Source organism: Equus asinus, chromosome 20, assembly GCF_041296235.1.
Source record: "Equus asinus isolate D_3611 breed Donkey chromosome 20, EquAss-T2T_v2, whole genome shotgun sequence".
In the NCBI taxonomy this organism is placed as follows: domain Eukaryota; kingdom Metazoa; phylum Chordata; class Mammalia; order Perissodactyla; family Equidae; genus Equus; species Equus asinus.
Window position 1 is genome coordinate 86,983,217 of NC_091809.1, and position 21,565 is coordinate 87,004,781.

General features: G+C 37.9%; 1 protein-coding gene and 1 pseudogene across 1 annotated transcript; one reads left to right on the plus strand and one right to left on the minus strand.

Annotated features, from left to right (window-relative positions):
- Window positions 1-2,536: 2,536 nt before the first annotated feature.
- On the plus strand, window positions 2,537-3,493 carry LOC106831697 (olfactory receptor 51H1-like; annotated as a pseudogene).
- Window positions 3,494-20,191: 16,698 nt separating this feature from the next.
- On the minus strand, window positions 20,192-21,093 carry LOC139041108 (olfactory receptor 51H1-like). The gene is given in 2 exon segments (XM_070490366.1): window positions 20,192-20,484; window positions 20,487-21,093. Coding segments are annotated over 2 exon segments (900 nt in total).
- Between the last annotated feature and the right edge of the window lie 472 nt (window positions 21,094-21,565).

A 21,565-nucleotide genomic window follows, 5' to 3' on the forward strand; every position in this document is an offset into this window, starting at 1 on the left:
TTTCCCTGGTACTTAAAGCAAATGGAACTGTGTTTTTAGTTTGTGTTTTTGTTGGCTGCTATTCACGTAATAGAGAAATTTTGTAATCTTATTTCGTTGTTCACCTTCTCCTTTAATCTAGGATCTATAATGAGGCCACATAGCTTGTGGTATCCTAGGGTGCAGATAAAAAACACTTACAAAGTCTGTTTTTCCATAAATGTGGCAGTATGGACAGCAGAGTTTTAGGGCTAGATGAACATTTCAAAGGAGGAAGTTGGGATCTATGACCCTAACCTTCAGGGGATTCAAGGGACTTGAATTCCACCTATTTTCTAGATACTGGGCAATGTAGATAAAGACCAAAATCTAAAGAATAAGAATCTTGGCCAAGAGATTCAATTTTGATTTGGTTTTCTCTAGTTGAACCCTCAAGCTCCCATTGCACTTAGTAGTAATTTTCCTCAACAAGGCTGTGCCTTCCCCCCACCTCCTTCTCATCTGTTTCACAACTAACTAGGTGTTTGACTCAGGGAAGTTATTTTCTTTGACAGGTCTTCGATTTCTTTATTAGTAAAAGGTGAAGTAGATTAACTTTCACTTCTACTATTCTTTGCATCTCTGTTTTTCTCTTTTTATTCATTTTCTTTTCTCTCCTTCACTCCTCCCACCTTATCTTCTCTCCTTTCTCTCATTCATTTACCTCTTAAACTTTTCTTTTATTTCTACTCCTTATAACAATTATTTGAAAAAATTAATAAATTTTTGTCTCTCAAAAATCACTAAAACACACTAAAAACTAAAACAACAGTTTATTGGAAGGACAGAAATGTATACTGGCAATCTAATAGGCTATATATCTGAGAAAACAGCTAGCTATCTTTCTTAAGAGCAATAGGCAGAAATGGACATTTTATAGAAAAAGAGAAAATACCCTGGCTCAGGTTTGGGAAATAGGAATCAGAAATCTTTCTAAGAGGATCTTTTGGGATATTTCAAAAACAGTTATAATATTTTTTTTGATTCATCATGAGCATGGGTCAGCTAGAGATGTATACATAGCCTGGGGATGAGGTATTCAATAGTTGCAGAGCTGGGGGTAAATTAGTCAAAAATTACAAGAGATACAAAAGTAAATATGATTCCTTGCTGACAGAAGAGAACCTATCAGTCTTCTCTTCCACCAACTGCAAAAAACTCTGTCCAAAAAATCCAAAACAAACAAACAAAAGAAAAATGAGAAAGAAAAAATGAAAAATTCAAGATCAATACCTAGAACATACAAAGAGAAGAACTTTTTATTCCAGGTGATCATAATAGAAAGCACAAATTTTGCTCTCTAAGGGCTTTATATTTTTAATCCTCACACTGCCCCTATGGAGTAGGTATTATCATTGTCTGTGTATTACATATGTAGGGCTATACTGAGGGGCAGGAGGAACTGGAATCTGATTACAAGATGTGTGGACCTAGAGTCTATGTTCTTAACACTGCATTGTTTCTTAATCAACTTGATTCCAATCAATTGATGAAGGCAACTAATGAGTGCCTTAAAGGTGAAAAGTTCTCAAAGAGAATATACTCTATCTCTGAGTGGCATTCATGTCTAAGGTTGAATGACCTCCATTAGGGGCACTTTGAAATAAATGTAGTTACCAATTGTGTCAATGACTTCTAAATCTCTACTAAGGTGTCTACACTGACTTTCAATCAGAGTGTAACATGCAATTATGAATGGCCACTATTCCTTTATAACAGGAGACTAACAGATAATCCTGATCCTGAAAAAGCTTCAGATGAGCTCTGGGGGTCTCACTTACTTTTGGATAATAGGAGTTATTCTAAAAAATGAATTACTGTTGTTGCTTTCCTAAATGTACTCCCATTTCCACTAAGATTTCAGTAGATTAGAGTTGACAAGTCCATTATATTTTCTATGATTAGAAGTGGCTGTCTGAGGTTCCAGGGTTGAGAATGATTTTTAGGCCACATTCAGAGAAAACGATGGCAGGTCACGCTCAAACAGAAGCATAGGCATGTACACGGGGCATTTCCATCTGTATCCTACATATAAGATCTATTTCCTTCATAAGAGCTTTGAGCATGAGGAGTGTGATGGGTGGGAATGGTATCCTTTGTTGGGAATCAAATAATTCATATTTTGTATTGGTTCTTTGTTAGTTATTATGGCCTCAGCCTCTGACTCAACAGCTTAAAGATATTGATTAGAAAGAGGGAGGAATGGAGAGACAGAACATTTTACCTAATGCCTTGGCATTACAGTGTGTGCTTTAAACTGAATATGACTGATTAGTACTTGGCTGAGCCTTTTTTCCTTGGGCCAGTAGAAGCTTCCTCAACAGGATACACCTTGGAGTAGTAATTTCAGGGATTTAGTCCTCTCTTACACTCTCCCCCACTCATGTGAAAATAAAATGGTTCCACTCCCAGGGAAGTCAGATTCTATTATCTTATTAATCCCCGTCAATATGTTTTTAGGAAGTCACCCATCAGGATCACACAAGCTCTCTTCCCATGCCTATGTCACATTGGCTTCATGGCAGATAATAACCACTCCCATTTCCAACACCTTTACTTTGTCTTAAATGGAATTCCAGGGCTTGAGCAAAAGTATTACTGGATGGCATTCCCACTGGGTGCTATATATGCCATTGCCCTCTTTGGCAATGGTGTCATCTTCTCTACCATCAAGTCTGAATTGTCCCTGCATATCCCTATGTACTACTTTCTGTGTATGCTGGCATTGGCAGACATGGGACTTTCTCTCTGTACTGCGCCCTCGATGCTAGGCATATTCTGGTTTAACTACAAGTTCATCACCTTTGATGCCTGCCTTGTTCAGATGTACTTCATCCACACCTTTTCAGCCATTGAGTCTGGCGTGCTGGTGGCCATGGCTTTTGATCGGGTTGTGGCAATCTGGAATCCCCTCAGGTACAGCACCATCCTAACCAATGGTGTGGTCTGCAGAACAGGGGCAGTCATCTTGATAAGGTCAGTCTGTGTGGTCTTCCCTGTACCTTTCCTCATCAAGCGGCTCCCCTTCTATGGCTCCAACATCCTCTCCCACTCCTTCTGCCTCCACCAAGATGTCATGCACCTTGCCTGTGCCAGCACCCGTGTCAACAGTCTCTATGGCCTCATTGCTGTCATCTTCACCAAGGGTTCTGATTCTCTCTCCATCCTCCTCTCCTATGTGTTCATACTCTGAACAGTAATGGCCATTGCCTCAAGGGAGGGCCGGCTGAAGGCACTCAACACCTGTGTTTCACACATTTGTGCTGTACTCATCTTCTATGTGCCACTCATTGGGGTGTCTGTCATTCATCGTTTTGGAAAGCACCTTTCACCATTGACTCATGTTCTCATGGCTAATGCCTACCTTCTTGTACCCCCCGTGCTAAACCCCATAGTATATACTGTGAAGACCAAGGAGATACGAAGGAAGATCATCCAGATATTTGTTCAAACCAAGATCACTGCAGAGGGTTAGGGTCTGCCAGTTTGAGACAGACAAAATCTACTTTTCCAAAGCTCAATTGTGACTGTGAGAAATAAAGGTTTATATTTTTGACATTTTCTGTGTGATTTGAATTGGTCAAAGAGATTTCTGTGTTCTCAGAGCACACTTTCCTATTCCTGTGCCAAACCATCTTTTGCCTAGAAAGAGTGGTATCTATAGGAACTGTTCAATGTATGGTTGTGTAGCCCTGCATTTATGAGTTGGAATATAACAGCTGAAGGCAGGAAATATTACTAATTCCATTTTGTAATAACTCTTTTTAACAGAAATAGGCCACAAGTTTGATGCCTTTTAAATTGATTTAATTTAACATTCTAGCTCAAAAGTTAGGAATGGCTTTCATTAGCTTAATAGGGGAGAAGTGAATTATGCTCATTAAATAATAAGAGAACACCTGGGGATACTACATTATTAAATAAAATATGAATCAGAAAAATGATCAAATTTTAGAATTAAGAATATAAAAGTATACAATGGAGCAGGGGTCCACTGTGTTGCATAACTTGGCATCAAAAGATTAAGGATGAGTTTCAGCTCTTCCATGTGTGACACTGGGTATTCTTTTAACTTCCCCTAACTGCGATGTCTTCATTTTGAAAATAGAAATAATATTACTCAGCATCCAGTGTTTTTATGAAATTAAATTTAACCACATAAGTGCAATTATTTATAAACTATGAAGTACTGTGCAACTATAAGAAGTGTTCAGAATACCTAATGCAAGAGGATAAGAGAACTTGTATTTATATACTATCCATCAAGTACAAGACACAGTACCAGAGCCTTTTACATCTTCTCTTATTTGATAATACAACATCTCTCTGAGGGAGAGTGTGATGCACTGTTTTTACATGAAGATATCAAGTCAAAAAACAGTTCGTTTGTTGGCCAAGGTTCAGCCAGGCGGATTTCCTGGGGAATGCTGGACACAATCTGTATCTTGGGAGAGAGAGAGAAAACGAGTTAGACAGAGTTGGGAAGACACTCATAATAGAAGTATAAAGAATAACTATGGATTTTATTTGAAGACAAACTAAGTTTAGGAAGTAGAAAGAACAAAGACGTCTGTATACAGTGAGCTATCTGTATCCCTTTACATGGTTCAAATGACTTTTTCTAAAGTATTTACTGTTTGATTGTTAAAATCTAACACAAAAGATTCTTTGTGACTTGAGTGGTATCATTACCTATCACTCAAATCAGTAGCTCTTTTAGAAGTTTATTAGGGTAGATCCTGGCCTAGCTAAGATTAATTCAGTAAGACTGTATGTATAAGAAAAAAGTATTTCCATTTAAATTCTGCTTTCAGTTTCACAGGGCCTTACTGAATTAATGTTATACAGGTTCATAAAAAATACACTTTTAAAAAAAAAATTTATAAGAAACACAAGCAAATTGCAGATACTTAATAAAATAATTTAAATATAAAATATTATAAATCTTCTGGATTTGTAGGGAGAGTTGAGCTCTATGATCCCAGGAAGGACTTGTTAAGAGTTCGCCACCCCATCACAGTCCTGAGTCCTGAGCAGAGAGCAGAGAATGCAGCCTGAGAGCTATTCATGTTGTCGTTAAGAGGTTGAGCCTCCATTTGGAACTCACCAACATGAGGGAAAGGTCCTGGAAGCAGAGTAAAGTGACTAATAACCTCAGGGGATGAACAAGTCTCTCTGAAGACTTTTAGGTCTTGAGTGTTTTCACATATGTGATACTTGAAATTTAGTGCACGGCAAAAAATTCTAAATTACACTCTACATTTTAGAGACAAATACAAATGCTCTCATAGCCATTGTCTTTGGTGTCTTAAGTAGCTAAATGCTGGCCTCTGAAACAAGGGGAGTGGTGAAGGAGTTTGTGGGTGTCCCTGTATCCTCTTTCTGTCTCCTTCACTTTTCTTCTTTCAAGGGTGACGATGATGAGAGCCGTAGCGGTGGCAGCATCGGCAGTGGTAGGTAATACTGCAATATCATCTACTAATTACTAACTGTAATAACTGGTGCTTTAGATACTGTCTCATTACAGAATTAACTCTGTGAGTGAATATATTGAAAGCAAGGGCTTTGGTGTCATACACCCCTGGTTTAAGTCCTGGCTGTGCCACTTAACCATCAGCGTAATCTGGGCAAGAAACCTAATTTCTTTAATGCTAATTGTTCTAACCTACAAAACCTGGATAGGAGTATTACTTATTTTATAGAGTTACAGAGATTAAGAGAGTTAATACATGTAAGGTTTAGCCCAGGGCCTGAAAATAATAAGCATTCAATGAAAGTCAGTTGGTATTATTTTTATTATTCTCAATTGAAAAGAAACACACTGAGACACAGAGGGTTTATATAACTTGATCAAGTTCACACAGCAAGTAAGTGGGCACAGACACAATTTGAAACCACAGCATCACTCTCACCCCGAAGCCCATGCTGAACCCCACTGTGTCTCTTTTGCACTTGCTCCCTCTAGTAGCTTTCCTACCCTCTACCTGCTATCATGAGCAAAGAACTGAGCAATCTTGTTAAAATGAGGAAGTATAATCTAGTCCATATCAATGGTGAAATTTTAATTCCAAAAGATCAATTTGGGAGAGAAAGCAAAGAAAGGAATGATTTAGTTCAGGGCTATTGAAAGTGAGGTCCATGTACCATTGCTGGTCTGGGAACTGTCCTTACCTATCTGTGATGGGGCAAGTACAGAAAGGAAGACTGTTTGAAAATTTTTGTAGCAATTTGACTTTGCGGTGACTCTAAAGTGCACAATTTTGTATACAAACCAAATCTAGGGATTGACGGAGAAATGTGTGTAGAGGAAGCTTTCAGATCTCCTAGATTTGTCAATGTTAAAAGACCTACTGCAAGGCACATAGTAGTACAATTGGCAAGAAGGAAAGATAAAGAAAGAATACTCACAATCCACAGACTAAGGAGACCGATAGATAGAACCAGAACAGGATAGCAAATATTCAACTGTAGCATTAGGGTAAAGGTAAGGAAACTACCAAAGCAAGGACGATCTTATAACTCTAACTACAAATTCATAACACGAGTTGCAATAAGAAATGAAAATAATTATTTAGGAGGGGAAGAGCAAAGGGTCTAAATCAGTATTGGCCAAGTAAGTAAGAGACCACCAGAGAATAGACTATATTACACATGAGATTCTAAATACAAACTTCAGGGTAGACACTAAAATAAAATACAGAACAGAGTCACAAATAATAAATAAGGAAAAATCTAAGGAACCCAGCATAAGAAATTGCAGTATTAAATGGGTAGGCTAAAGCACACAGGAAAAGAAACGCAGGAAAACAAGATAATGAGCGACAGATTGACAGCATTAAGTCCACATGCATCAATAATCACTCTCATTTAAACTGATTGAACTCTCCAATAAAAAGACACAGAGTGGCAAAATGGATTAGAGAACAACATCCAACATTTTGTTGCCTCCAAGAAACACACCTCAGCCCCAAGGACAAACACAGGCTCAGGGTGAAGGGGTGGAGGACAATTCAAGCTAATAGCAAGAAAAAAAAGGCAGATGTTGCAATTCTTTTTTTTCAGCTTTATTTCCCAACCCCCCCCCCCCCATACATAGTTGTATATCTTAGTTGCAGCTCCTTCTAGTTGTGGGATGTGGGATGCCACCTCAACGTGGCCTGACGAGCGGTGCCATGTCCGCGTCCAGGATCCGAACCCTGGGCCGCCACAGCGGAGCACGCAAACTTAACCATGGGCCACAGAGCCAGCCCCAGGTGTTGCAATTCTCATATCAGACAAAGTGGATTTCAAAATAAGACAGGTAAAGAGGGACAATATATAATGATCAAAGGGACACTTCATCAAGAAGAAATAACACTTATAAATATCTATGCACCCAACACAGGAGCACCAAGATTCATAAAGCAACTATTAACAGACCTAAAGGAAGATGTTAAAAACAACACAATCATAATAGGGGACCTCAACACCCCACTCACATCAATTGACAGATCATCCAGACAGAAAATCAACAAGGAAATAGTGGAGCTAAATGAAAAACTAAAACAATTGGACTTAATAGACATATATAGATCACTTTACCCTAAAACAGCTGAATACACATTCTTCTCAAGTGCACATGGAACATTCTCAAGGATAGACCATATGCTGGGAAACAAGGCAAGCCTGATTGCTCTGGCCAGGACCTCCAGTACTATGTTGAATAAGAGTGGTGATAGAGGGCATCCTTGTCTCATTCCTGTTTTCAGGGGGATGGCGTTCAGGTTTTGCCCATTGAGTATGATGTTGGCTGTGGGTTTGTCATATATGGCCTTTATTTTGTTGAGGTAGTTTCCTTCTATGCCCATTTTGTTCAGAGTTTTTATCATAAATGGCTGTTGGATCTTGTCAAATGCCTTCTCTGCATCTGTTGAGATGATCATGTGGTTTTTATTCCTCATTTTGTTAATGTGGTGTGTCACATTGATTGATTTGCAGATGTTCAACCATCCCTGTGTCCCTGGTATGAATCCCACTTGACCATGATGTATTGTCTTTTTGATGTATTGCTGTATTCGGGTTGCCAATATTTTGTTGAAGATTTTTTGCCTCTATATTCATCAGCGATATTGGCCTGTAGTTCTCCTTTTTTGTGTTGTCCTTGTCAGGCTTTGGTATCAGAGTGATATTGTCCTCGTAGAATGTGTTATGAAGTCTTTCATCTTCCCTAATGTTTTGGAATAGCTTGAGAAGGATAGGTATTAAATCCTCTCTGAAAGTTTGGTAGAATTCCCCAGGGAAACCACCTGGTCCTGGGCATTTATTCTCTGGGATGCTTTTGATTATTATTTCAATCTCTTTACTTGTGATTGGTCTATTCAGGTTATCTGTTTCTTCTTGATTCAGCTTTGGGAGGTGGTAAGAGTCTAAGAAGTTACCCATTTCCTCTAGATTGTCCATTTTATGGGCATATAATTTTTCATAGTATTCTCTAATAATCCATTGTATTTCTGTGATATCCATTGTTATTTCTCCTCTTTCATTTCTAATTTTATTTATCTGAGGTTTCTCTCTTTTTTTTCATTGTAACTCTGGCTACAGGTTTGTAAATTTTATCTTCTCAAAGAAACTGCTGTTTGTTTCACTGATCCTTTCTACTGCCTTTTTTGTTTCAATAGCATTTATTTCTGGTTTGATTTTTATTATTTCTGCTTTGATTTTTATTATTTTTCTCCTTCTGCTGACTTTGGGCTTTGTTTGTTCTTCTTTTTCTAATTCAATCAGGTGTAGTTTGAGATTGCTTATTTGAGATTTTTCTTGTTTGTGAAGGTGATCCTGTATTGCAATGAATTTCCCTCTTAATACAGCTTTTGCTATATCCTGTATGAGATGGTATGGTATGTTTTCATTTTCATTTGTCTCCAGATATTTTTTGATTTCTCCTTTAATTTCTTCAATGATCCATTGCTTGTTCAACAGCATGTTATTTAGTCTCCACATCTTTGTCCCTGTCTCAGCTCTTTTCTTGTAATTAATTTCTAGCTTTATAGCATTGTGATCAGAAAAGATGTTTGTTATTATTTCAATCTTCTTAATTTTATTGAGGCTTCCCTTGTTTCCCAACATATGGTCTATCCTTGACAATGTTCCTTGCACACTTGAGAAGAATATTTATTCTGCTGTTTTTGGATGGAGTTTTATATATATGTTTATTAAGTCCAATTGGTCTAGCTTTTCATTTAATTCCACTGTTTCTTTGTTAATTTTCTGTCTGGATGATCTATCCATCGATGGGTGTGGAGACACCCCCTATTATTATTGTGTTATTATTAATACCTTCTTTCAGGTTTGTTAATAGTTGCTTTATGTACTTTGATGCTCCTGTGTTGGGTGCATAAATATTTATAAATGTTATTTCTTCTTGATGGAGTGTCCCTTTGATCATTTTACACTGCCCCTTTATGTCTCTCTTTACCTGTCTTATCTTGAAGTCTACTTTGTCTGATGTAAGTATTGTGACACCTTTCTCTCTTTTTTGCCATTAGCTTGGAGTATCATCTTCCATCCCTTCACTCTGAGCCGGTGATTTTCATTGGAGCTCAGATGTGTCTCCTGGAGACAGCATATTGTTGGGTCTTGTTCTTTAATCCATCTCGCCACTCTGTGTCTTTTTATTGGAGAATTCAATCCATTTACATTTATGGTGATTATTGATATACGAGGGCTTAATGTTGCCTTTTTATCCCTCATTTTCCAGTTTTCTTGCATTTCTTTTCTCCGTCCTGTGTATATTGGTTTACCAATCGAGTTATGTAGTTTTTGATGTTGTGTTTCTTTGTTTTCTTCTTATTTATTATTTGTGTCTCTGTTCTGCTTTTTTGTTTAGTGGTTAGCATGAGGTTTGTATTAAAAATCTCTTGTATAAGACAGTCAATTTTCTGATGGCTTCTTATTTCCTTAGACTAAATCAATTCAGTCCCATTCCTCTTCCCCTAATAAGTGATTTATCTCATATCTTATTCAATCTTCTTTTGGGAGTTTGTGGTTAAAATGACGAGACTATATCTGTTTTTGTTGTTTTCCTTCCCTTTGTCTTTAATGCTATACTCCAGTGTTTGCTATCTTGCTCTGATTCTGTCTACCTATTTACTGTCTTACTCCATGCTTTGTAACACTTTCTCCCTCTTTTTTTTCAGGTTTGAGGGCCTTCTTGAGGATTTCTTGTGGGGGAGCGGTCTCATGACTTTGAACTCCCTTAGCGTATGTTTGTCTGGGAAAGTTTTATTTCTCCATCAGATCTGAAGGATATTTTCACTGGATAGCGTATTCTTGGCTGAATGTTTTTATTCTTCAAAGACTTGAATATGTCATTCCAGTCTCTCCTAGCATGTAAGGTTTCTGCAGAGAAATCTGCTGAAAGCCTGATAGGGTTCCTTTGTAGGTTATTTTCTTCTGCCTTGCTGGCCTTAGTATTCTTTCTTTGTCATTCAGTTTTGTCAGTTTCACTACTATTTGCCTTGCAGTAGTTCTTTTTACATTGACATATTTAGGACCTCTGATAGGCTCTTCCACATGGATTTCCATTTCCTTCCCTAAGATTGGGAAGTTCTATGCTATTATTCCTTTGATCAGGCTTTCTGCTCCATTCTCCTTCTCTTCTCCTTCTCGAATACCTATACTTCTTATGTTGCATTTCCTAATTGAGTCAGATATTTCTGAGACTGTCTTCATTTCTTTTTAGTCTTACATCTCTCTCCTCCTCTATCTGGAGCATTTCAACATGTCTATCTTTGATTATGCTGATACGCTCCTCTGTGAAGTCTGCCCAAGTGTTCAGGCCATCCATATTTTGCTTTATTTCTTCCATTGTGTCTTTCATCTCTAATATTTCTGATTGATTCTTCTTTGTAGTTTCAATCTCTTTTGTGAAGTAGCTCCTGAACTTGTTGAATTGTTTCTCTACATTCTCTTTTAATTCATATAGTTTTTTGATGATAGCTATTTTGAATTCTTTGTCATTTGGATTACATATTTCTGTGTCCTCAGGACTGATTTCTGGGTCTGTGTCATTTTCTCTCTGGTCTGGAGATCTAATATAATGTTTGATATTGCTAGAGTGCGTGGCTCTGTTTTTTCACTTCCTGATGTTATTTGGTTGCAGTTAGTGCCTATTGCCACTCAGTGGGGTTCAGGAGCCATGTATTCTGAGCCCTCTGCCTTCAGTGGGGATCCCAGGTACTGGAGCTGGCACTGAGTGGGTGGGAGGAGGGGCACTTTCTCCTGTGTACTCTTGGGCTTTTCTCCCTCTGCTCTTGCTCTCTGCTCTCCTAGGGTATTGGCTTTATAAGGTCACCCCTGTTAAAGCTTTCATGCCAGTAGAGGACTTCCCTCTAGGCTGCAAGTGTCCTCCAGGATCCTTGTTATTCCAGTGAGCAAATGTCCCCTTCCCTGTTCCTTCCCTCTTGGAGGCTGCCCATGGTCCCAGATTGCAGTCTTTAGGCAAGGGAGCAACATTTTATTTTATCCTGTTCCACCTCCTCCAAATGGGGCTCCAGCCTCCCTGCCCTCCATTGCATGGCTGCATGGGTCTCTCCAACATCTTTTGTGTTGTGTTTGGATGTCCTCTGCTGGAGTATGAATATCTTTTTCATTGTAGGGTGGAGAAGAGAGATTACTGGGAAAGCTCACTCCACCATGATGCTGATGTCATTCCCAAGTAATCTGGGATACCAAGATTGATTTTTTACCATACATAGAAGGGAATATTTTCGGAGAAAGGAGGAAGAGGCAGCCCAATTTCTTATAAAGATATTTTCAGGCACAGACTAGCAGAAATCTCACATCCATTAATAAAACTGGGCTCTGAGACACTGGAAACAGATGAATTATGGACTTCTTGGTCTATCACTCTTCTTGTTATTTTTTTCATAGTTAATTTAAAAAGATCTATTGTATGTGTGTTTGAATTAGGCACACAACTACATAATAATGATGACGAAACTCACGAAGTCCAAGATTTCAAATAAAAAAGATGGTCTAATGGTGGAGACTGTTAACTAAACAGCAGGAATTCTTTCTAGGTGCCTATAATGTCACCTGGAAAGTAAGACATGCCATCTGCTTTCCCAGGTAAGGATGGCCCAAGGTCAGTATGCCTTTGGTAGTTTGCTGATGTGTGAACTTAATCCTTTTAGTGCCATGACTAGATCCTATAATCAGTCTGGAGGCTTCATTCATTGGGCCATGATGTAATTCCAATTTCTTTCTGTATACCCATCTCAGGAATCTAGATAGACTATGACTCTTATTTACAATATTCAACAACTTGAGTTTTGCTCTTTGAAATATTGGAAAACATCAGGGAGTAGCTCCAACATCATCTGAAGTCTTTCAACCTGGCTACTACCCTAGCTTCCTGATGCACACATTCTTCTCTTGAAGTCAAGCTCTGTGGTAGACAGAATAATGGCTTCCCCCAAATTTCCACGACCTAATCCCTGGAACCTGGGAATATGTTATGTTACATGGCAATGGAGATTTAAGGTTGCAGATGGAATTGTTTGCTAATAAAATGACTTTAAGATAAGGTGGTTATCCTGGATTACTCTGGTGGCCACAGTGTAATCACAAGGGTCCTTTAAATGTGGAAGAGGGAGGCAGAGCATCAGTATAAGAGTGGCATAATGTAAGGATAACTTTACTTGCTGTTGTTAGCTTTGAAAGAAGCCACAAGTCAAAGAATGAGGCTGACCTCTAGAAACTGGAAAAGTAAGAAAATGACTTTTCTCTAGAGCCTTCAAGAACACAGCCCTATAAACACCTTGATTTTAGCCCGGTGAAACCCATTTTAAACTTCTGACTTCCAGAAAGGTAAGATAATTTTTTGTGTTGTTTTAGGCCACTAAGTTTGTGGTAATTTGTTACAACAGCAATAGGAAACTAGTATAGTGGCTGACGATAAAGATGAAGAAATAAAGGTGGGATTTTGTGTACTGAAAGGCACGCTTCAAGTTCATCTCCTAATTCTTTCTATTTGAACTCATGCTTAGACTCTATACAGTAACTGCTGCAACAACACTATGCTTTTCAAAAAGCAGTGTCCACTGTCCTATTAAAAAGAGGCATAATTTTAGAAAACAGCTCTTAAGTAATCATTACTTAGAGGTAGAAAAAACTACATTCAATCCATCATAGCAGATGGTTCCAAATGTATTGCAACAGGCTTTGGGACATGATGTCATTGCATTTATTATCTCCATAATTTCATACATAAGTACCATACATCAGTGGGCATTTAAAAAATGCACACATAGAGATATGAACAAGAATGTGCATCCACTTTCAAGCGTGTGTGTATTTTCACATAACCATATACAAATAGACGTGTACCCACACAGACATGCACACACCCACACCTCTACACATCAATGGAAATAGAGTGACATATCTCTAAACACATGTACACACGTACTTTATTGCTCAAATATTGACACTTTTACTTATACAACTGGTATAAAACCAAGATGATTTTAAACACAGTTGAAACCTCATAGAGGTACACATTCTTAAATCCACATAACTCCATCCACATATATGTATGTATATACACACACACACATGTAAGTACATATAGCGGCATATAAGCACCAATCATTCTTGGTTCATTCCACACCAGGGGTGATTCCTGGGCTGAGGCAAGGGGGCAAACTTGTTCTTCTAAAATGTAAGTGGGGTTACACTTACCTGTATCTACCCTCATCAGTGTCAGAGGTTTTTTTTGCCTAGATTGAGAGTAACCCTGAGAGAGTGTGAACCTTATTACTAAGCTTGGGGTATATACAGCTGTCTAGTTAATTTTGAGAACGAACAGCTTAGCAGAAAAGCTAGTTGCTTAAAATTTGAAACTAGGTGTAATCCTTATTATCTTTTCTTAACAGTTGCAGTTTTAGGAACTGAGGGAAGACCTATATGTGAAAATGACAATAAAGTTGCATCATTTCTTCTGTTCTTGGACAGTAACAACAAAAATAACAATAGGACTGATTGACATAATGCAAATCCTCATGTGATTCTCAAGCTAGTGAGTTTTGCTACCATGAGATGGATGGTGGCTCAGGTCCAAGAGCAAGCATCTCTAGGGACAGAACTTAGAAGCTTCTAGTTTCTTAGGGTTGAAGTCTAGAAACTTGCATGATATCACTTCTGCCATCTTCTGCAGGTCAAGCAGTTAGAGAACCCAGATTCAAGAGGAGCACACATAGACTTCATCTTTCAGTAGGAGGCATGTCCAAAACTTTAGTGGCCATGTTTTACATCAGCACCATCTGCCTTCTAGTCAAAAATGATACACATTTTCCCAAATGCAAAATACATTCACCCCTTCTCGAGACCCCAAAAAAGTTTTCACACCATTTCAGCATCAGACTTGGGCTCCAGGCCAAGGAGTACATCTATATCAGGCGCAGGTGTGATGAGTTTCCTCAGGTGTGCTTCCTCAGCTATAACTCCTCAAGTAGGATTCTTAAAGTGAACACCTATGTATTTGATAGGAAAATTACGAGCTGCACACGTGATCAACACAACGGCAGGATCACAAAACATTTGCTGTGGATACTCTTCTTCAAACAAGGCAAAGCGTTATGAGCCCATAGCAACTCTGAAATCCAGCAGAGTACATGTTGCTAGTTCCTCGAGACTAATTCTCAGTGATTTTGGCTCTGCCATCCAGGTTCTTGTTTCCACCCTGTACATCAACTTTCCTATTTGTAAAAAGTTGTCTGTGCCTGCTTCTTCCCCAAAGACATTTGATGTTCCAAAGTCCTCTTTTTGTTTTTTAATGTCTCCGCCTCCTTCAGTATAACCTGAAAAAATCCTTTAATAACTTTACGTGTTTCTTTGAATAATTTTGTAATCCTTTCCACTAGCCAAAAGCCACAATCACAATGCTTTTTGAAATCAGTCTTTCTCTGCCTTGAACTCCCAGTAAAACTGCTTTGGGACAATGTCGTTAAAATCCTTAGAGGTCCTACTGTTTAACAGTGGACATTTGTAACACATAACTTTAAGATACATAGAGGGGTTTTATCTGTCTTAAAAAGTTCAATTAGGTGCCCTCTTATTCTCTCTAACAGTTAGCTAAAGGGTCTTTAAGTCCCATCCCAGAATTGATCTTTGCCTGGAAGCCGTTTTTTAAATTTGAGTATAGTTTACTAACTGGAGGGCTGAAAAAACAGATAGTTGTGCTGTCAAATCTACTAAATTCTGGCTCATTTATATTTCCTCTAAATTTTCTTAAAAATTAAATTTTTTTTGTTTTTTTAGATCATCTTTTTCCTTTCACATTTTACTATAGGCAACTAGAAGAAGTCAGAAAATATCTTCAACATCTTCTCAGTCAAATCATCTATTCTGTTAGATGCATTTCCTATTTTCCACATAATTGCAGGTGATAATGTTACCAAATTTTCCACCACAGCATAACAAGAGTCTCCTTTTCTCCAAATTTCATGAACACTTTTCTTCTTTTTCTTTAAACTGTCACTGCCAGCCTCCTTGAGGTCCTTTAGACTTCTGTTAACACTGTCCTAAAATGACTTCAGTCTCACCAACACTCTTCCCCAGACCCTTAAAGCCTTTTATAACAATCTAACAATCTCATTGATGCCCTCCTATCTTTCATTCATTTTCTCCTCCAGAGCAGCACCCCACTTCTGGTTGCCACATCTGCTTCAGTTATCTATTACTGCATAACAAGTCACCCCAAAGTTATTGGCTTAAAAGAACAACACTCATTTATTTTGCTTACTAATCTACAATTTGGATAGGAAACAGCTCATCTCTGCTCCATGAGGCTTCAGCTGGGGCAGTTCAAATGCTGAACGTGGCCTGACTTCTGAGGGGTACAATCATCTGAAGAATTGCTCATGGACATGTTGGTTTTGTGGAAGATGTTGAGTTCAATGTTAGATAAACTAAATTTGAGGAGTTCATGAGAGGTTCAAAGGCAGTTGAACTCATTGACTTGAATCTCAAGAGAGGAATCTAGACTGGGTATAATGATCTGAGAGTCAATGAAATATGGATGACCATTTAACCAGTGAAAGTGGATAAGGAGAACAGCGACAGAATTAAAAGAAATGTGTGGAGAGAACCTTAAAAATATTGACGTTTATGGGATTAAAAATAGAAAGAAGAACTAAGTAGGAGGATGAAGGTAAGAAGAGAATTTGGATTGGTGACGTTTCAGTGCCAAAAAGAGAAGAACAGTTAAGGAAGAGAGGGAACTTAACAGGGGCAGACAGAACGTAAGGGCCCCTCAAAATTATACACAAATTGATGTCTTGGGGTATGTTAGTCAGAGAATGGTTAATGTTTTGATGAGGGTAGAAACCTGATACCAGCTAATAAAAATAGAAAGCTAATGAGTCAACAAACATACATTAAGTAACAAATATGTTCAGTACTGTTCTGAGTGCAGAGTGTTTGAGAGGTGGTAAAGTTGATGCTAAAAGTCCAGATGTTAAAAGAAGCTTGAGGATGAAGGAGATAGGTAATGAATAAAGAGGATTTGCTTATCTGTTTTATTTTAAGATTGTTTTGAAATGTTAATGTTTTTAAAGTGAGAAAAGGAAATCTTGAAGAGAAAAGATCTGGATGAAAGGCTATGTTTTATTATCTTTACATATGAGGGATGTCTTTTGCCCAGTCTCCACAGTGCTATGCATTCAGTGAGCTAGATCCCTAGCTCACATTACTGAAGAATAATTTAGGTGTTTACTGTAGTACATTACTCTTTCTTTAAAAGCGTGATGGAGGGGTTTTACATAGCAAAATACCTAACAATACTTCATAATAGTCTCTTTGAGCATTTTTTTCTGTGTTTATAGTTTTCTTCCCAGGGCAGCTGCTAATAGTTTTCTTTTTTCTATCTTCTCTCTCCCCACAGTTCTCTCATCAAACCCACCTCCCCTGTTCATTTCCTGCTTCCCAGCCAGATGCAGCTGTGCTAAGTGTAAGTGTATGAGGAAGAAAAATTTTGTCCCCAAACTGCAAATTAAACAAATTGTGTTCAGAGCACTTGCATGACAGAGAAACATAAGAGTAAATGTCCGTGTTTCTGTCAACATGTCTATGTGCAACATGTTTTGTGAGTGTGTGTATGTGTGTAGATACAACCTTGTGGTTTTGTATGTTTGGTCAGTAGCCACAGATTAATTTGGTCATCATTTGATTTTCAAATGTATAGCATGTTATTCCTGTTTAACGGTTCATGTCTGAAGTTAGATTTAAATTGTGCCCTAAATGTTAAGTGGGATGGCTGATGAACACATGGAAGTTTATGGCTATGACAAATTTACAGCTCTATGAAATAAACCAGGATATGAACCCAGAAGCTTAGGTGTTCATGTAAACATTCCCACATCTAGGATATATAAATCTATTCTTTCCAAACATTTTTGAACAGGCATGCTGCATCTGATAGATCCTTTATTAGTAAGTAATAAACTTAGTCATGTATGCAAGATAAATATTCCTAAGACATCCTGTTTTAAGATGCAGTTAAACCTGTAGTTTGACATCAAATATTGTCTCCTGTGCTGTTTTCTTCCCCCTCAGCAAGGTTCTCTCCTCATTCTATATCACCTCCATAATTCTGATACAAAAATGTATCTTACATTTTCAAGAGGACCAAACTATTGAGTGATCACCATGGACATGTATGACAGAGGCAAATCCAGGGAAGAATCAAGGACTTAGTTTCTAGATATGTGTCAGGTTTTTGAATGCTGTGTGAGTGGAGAATGTTTATGCCTTTAAACAAAGACATACAAAGTGATTACTGTGGGGAAAATCAAGAGTTAAATATGGATTGTGTGGTAACTGAGGTATATAAAAAACTCCGCATAGAGATTATGCAAAGGCAACTAAAAATGAAGAATTAGGTCTTGAGAGAGACAAGAATGAGAGGGAGATCTGTATGGGATATACTTTAAAGCCATTAGCGTGAATGGCATCTTGGGGGAAGAAATTCACTAAGGTAACAGAGTGACAATGGGGAATCTTTGAGAAATATCCACATCATGTGTGAGAGGACGAAGTGAAGGCAGGTGAGAAAACAGAGAAGGAACAAGTAGGAGATGTGGTAGGGTGCCATGAAATCAACTAGCAGATTAAAAAGCGACTGAAAATATTTGTAATTTGTCCAAATAAATCAAGCTGAAGGAAGATAATGGAAAAATATTTCATTTGTTAATTAGAAAGAGATCTGAGTCATGGAAAACACAGCCTTCACCAGCAATGGAGACAAGTCTGTTATCATCGTACATGAATATTGTAAATATATTCCATGGTGGTTGTCTTTTATCCATAGTCTAGAGTGGTGGTTTTAAAGTTTTTAGTTATGCATCTGCACAAGGAAAAAATAAAAAAAGGACACTCCCTAATATATTTATATTTTATATTCATTCATTCAGAAATTGTATACAGACACTACTCTACTCATATGTATGTGGTAACACATTAAGAAAAATAAACATTTTTGAAGAATGAAATAAACTTCAATACAAATAAAAGTTTGATTATTTTCTCCTTGTGGGCCAATTGATTATAATGTGTCCTGTTTGGGATTCATGTTTTCCATTTAGAAAGCATCAATATTGAGGCCGTAGCTGATATTTGCATTTTGCACAAACCAACAATTTTCAAGTAATTTCCACTGAAAATGTATCAGTCTTGCAAATTTAGTCTTAATCTGCCTCTCTGTCTACTTTCATCTTGGCGAGCTGAACCTCTTACTGAAGGTTTCAACAATATTGATTCCTAGCCTATCTCCCATGCATCACTGGTTCTTTCTCTCTCCCTGGAATTTGCTTGCAAGGTTAGAAACGACTGAGGCACGGGTCAAGTCTCAATTCACAGGCCAACAGATCTAAATTTGAATCCATTTCTGCCACTTAGAAACTGTATGACTTTCGGCAAGTTACTTAAGTGCTCTAAATCTCATTTCCTACATCTGCAAAATGTTGATAACACCTAATCTCAAAGATTCTTGAGAGAATATTAATTGAGACATGTAAACATAGATAGCTATTAATATTAACAAATTGTGTGATATTACAATATAATACGTACTTGACTTGTAATCGTATACATCTTTCCTTGCAGAGAAATATGCCAGGCATTGAGCAGAAAATTGGTGCATTTTTCTCTGTATCTACAGGGTCTAGCATCATGACTGGCATTTCCTTAATGTTAAACACATATTGATTGAATGAATAAATAATTCCCCTAGCAACTTGATTGTGTACTAATTAGCAAAATACTTAAAGCAGGTATTAGCATCAATGCAAAGGCACATTGCATTTGACATACTCATCCCCATACATATTCACTGCTTTCTTAAATCTTTTCCCAGTGCTGAAAGTTTTCACTTGTCCTCATACAAAGCCCAGCAGTAGTTTTTCTTGGGAAGTTTTGTTGACTCCACTAATATACAACAAAATAGTCTTCACCCATGCTGTGTCAAAAGAGCGAAGACAGAACACCTATTAGTCTACTATGTGGCAGGAAACTAAAACTATTATACGTGTAAAGAAGTGGTATCCCTTAAAAAGAGATATAAATTAAGTAACCACAGATGCATCTTTTAATTTTATTATAGGCATTCTTCACCCAGTAACAATGAAACACAAAGATAAATGCTATTTGATTTTGTAGTTTTCTTTGCTCTGTTTTAAGAAACAAATAATATCTCAGAGACCCAAACCTTCAGCAGTGCTGCAGTGCTTCTAGAATCCTTCTTGATGTAATTATTATTTAATTGACAATTAAAGAAAGAATATTACTTAACAGCATATGAATAAACACTCAAGCATTATCTGGATAAAAAGATAATTTATGTCATTATTGGTGTTCATCTCCAGTTTCAAAGAAGAAACATTATGTTAATGAAATTAGATTTTAAATGTGACACCAGATATCAAAATATATACATTCTAAAATGGAGTCTATATGAACAAGAAAGACCTGTGTTGCATCTTCACCCACAAACCTTGCCCACCTTTGCATTTTACTAGATGTATATAATTTGACTGCATTGCAACTGTTGAAAATGTTACTTATTCTGTATCTTACATTTGATTCCATTTCCCTAGGCCCTGTTCTTTCTTCTCTGAAAGACCTGGATGATCTGCCTTCATATCTGCTTTGTCTTCATGCTATAAACAATGGGGTTTACTACAGGGGTAAGAAACAAATAGATATTTGCCAGAAGCACGTGCATTACTGGTGATAAATGCTTCCCAAATCTGTGGATCATGGTGATGCCAATGAGAGGAACATAGAAAAGGAGCACAGAGCAGATGTGAGAGAGGCAGATGTTGAGGGCTTTGAGTCTTTCAGCTCTGGAAGCAATGCCCAGCACAGTCTTCAGGATGAGCACATAAAAGAGAATTATAAGGGCTTCCAGCCGCAATGTGAAGATGACGTGATGAAGCCATAGAGGTTGTTGATGCTGATACTGGCACAGGCTAGTCTCATTGCACCTTGGTGGAGACAGTATGAATGAGACAAGACATTGGAATGGCAGAAGGATAGCTGCTTTATAAGGAAGGGCACAGGGAAGGCCAAACAGACTTCCCCAGTGAGGAAAGCTATTCCAATCTTGCCAATGGTGCCATGAGTGAGGATGGAAGCATAGCATAGCAGGTCTTGTATGGCCACAAATGTGTTGAAGGCCATGGACACTAATACTCTTGATTCTACCCCTTCAAATCCATGGATGAAGAACATCTGTGTGATACATGCATCAAAGGGAATCTCAAGGGTATTAAACCAGAAAATGCTGAGCATGGAGGGCAATGAGAACATGGAGAGAGTAACATCTGTCAGAGTCAAGATAGAGAGGAAGTAGTACATAGGCTCACGGAGACTTTGATCTAGCTTGATGACAGCTAAGATGGTACCATTTCCCAGGAGAGTCAGTGTGTAGAGAAACCCCAGGGGAAAGGCCATCCATGGATTTTTATCTGGCATCCCCAGGTTACCTGTCAAAATGAAACTATTCTGGTTGGCATGTGATGCATTAGAGTTCAGCATGGTGTTCTCACGATTGGGTAAGGCTGGACTCTCCCACTTAGCTCACAGCTCCTAAATTGAAAATACATTTTCATATAAGACAAGTAAATGGCTTTATGAATAGATAAGTGGAAGAGCAGAGGGGAGAATTATGTTAAAAACAGCACCTAAGAAGTTTTTGTATCACTTTGTCTTTTTGCTTCCTAGACAATCACTTGGGATGACCTCCTTTCCCCTGAATTTAATTTGCTCATCTGAACAATGGACATAAGATGTAAAACCTGTTGTTTAGACAATAGAAAACTTGGATCTCTCCTTCTTTAACATCTCTCAAGGTTTAGTAGAAAAGAAGCAGCAACACCCAAAGACTTAATAGAATAAACCATTTTGCTAAATAATCAAAAAACACTAAGCTCACAGTACCATTAGCACACACGTAGCTACGCACACATTTCCACTCCATGTCACCATACAAAGTTACGTGTGTGTGTGA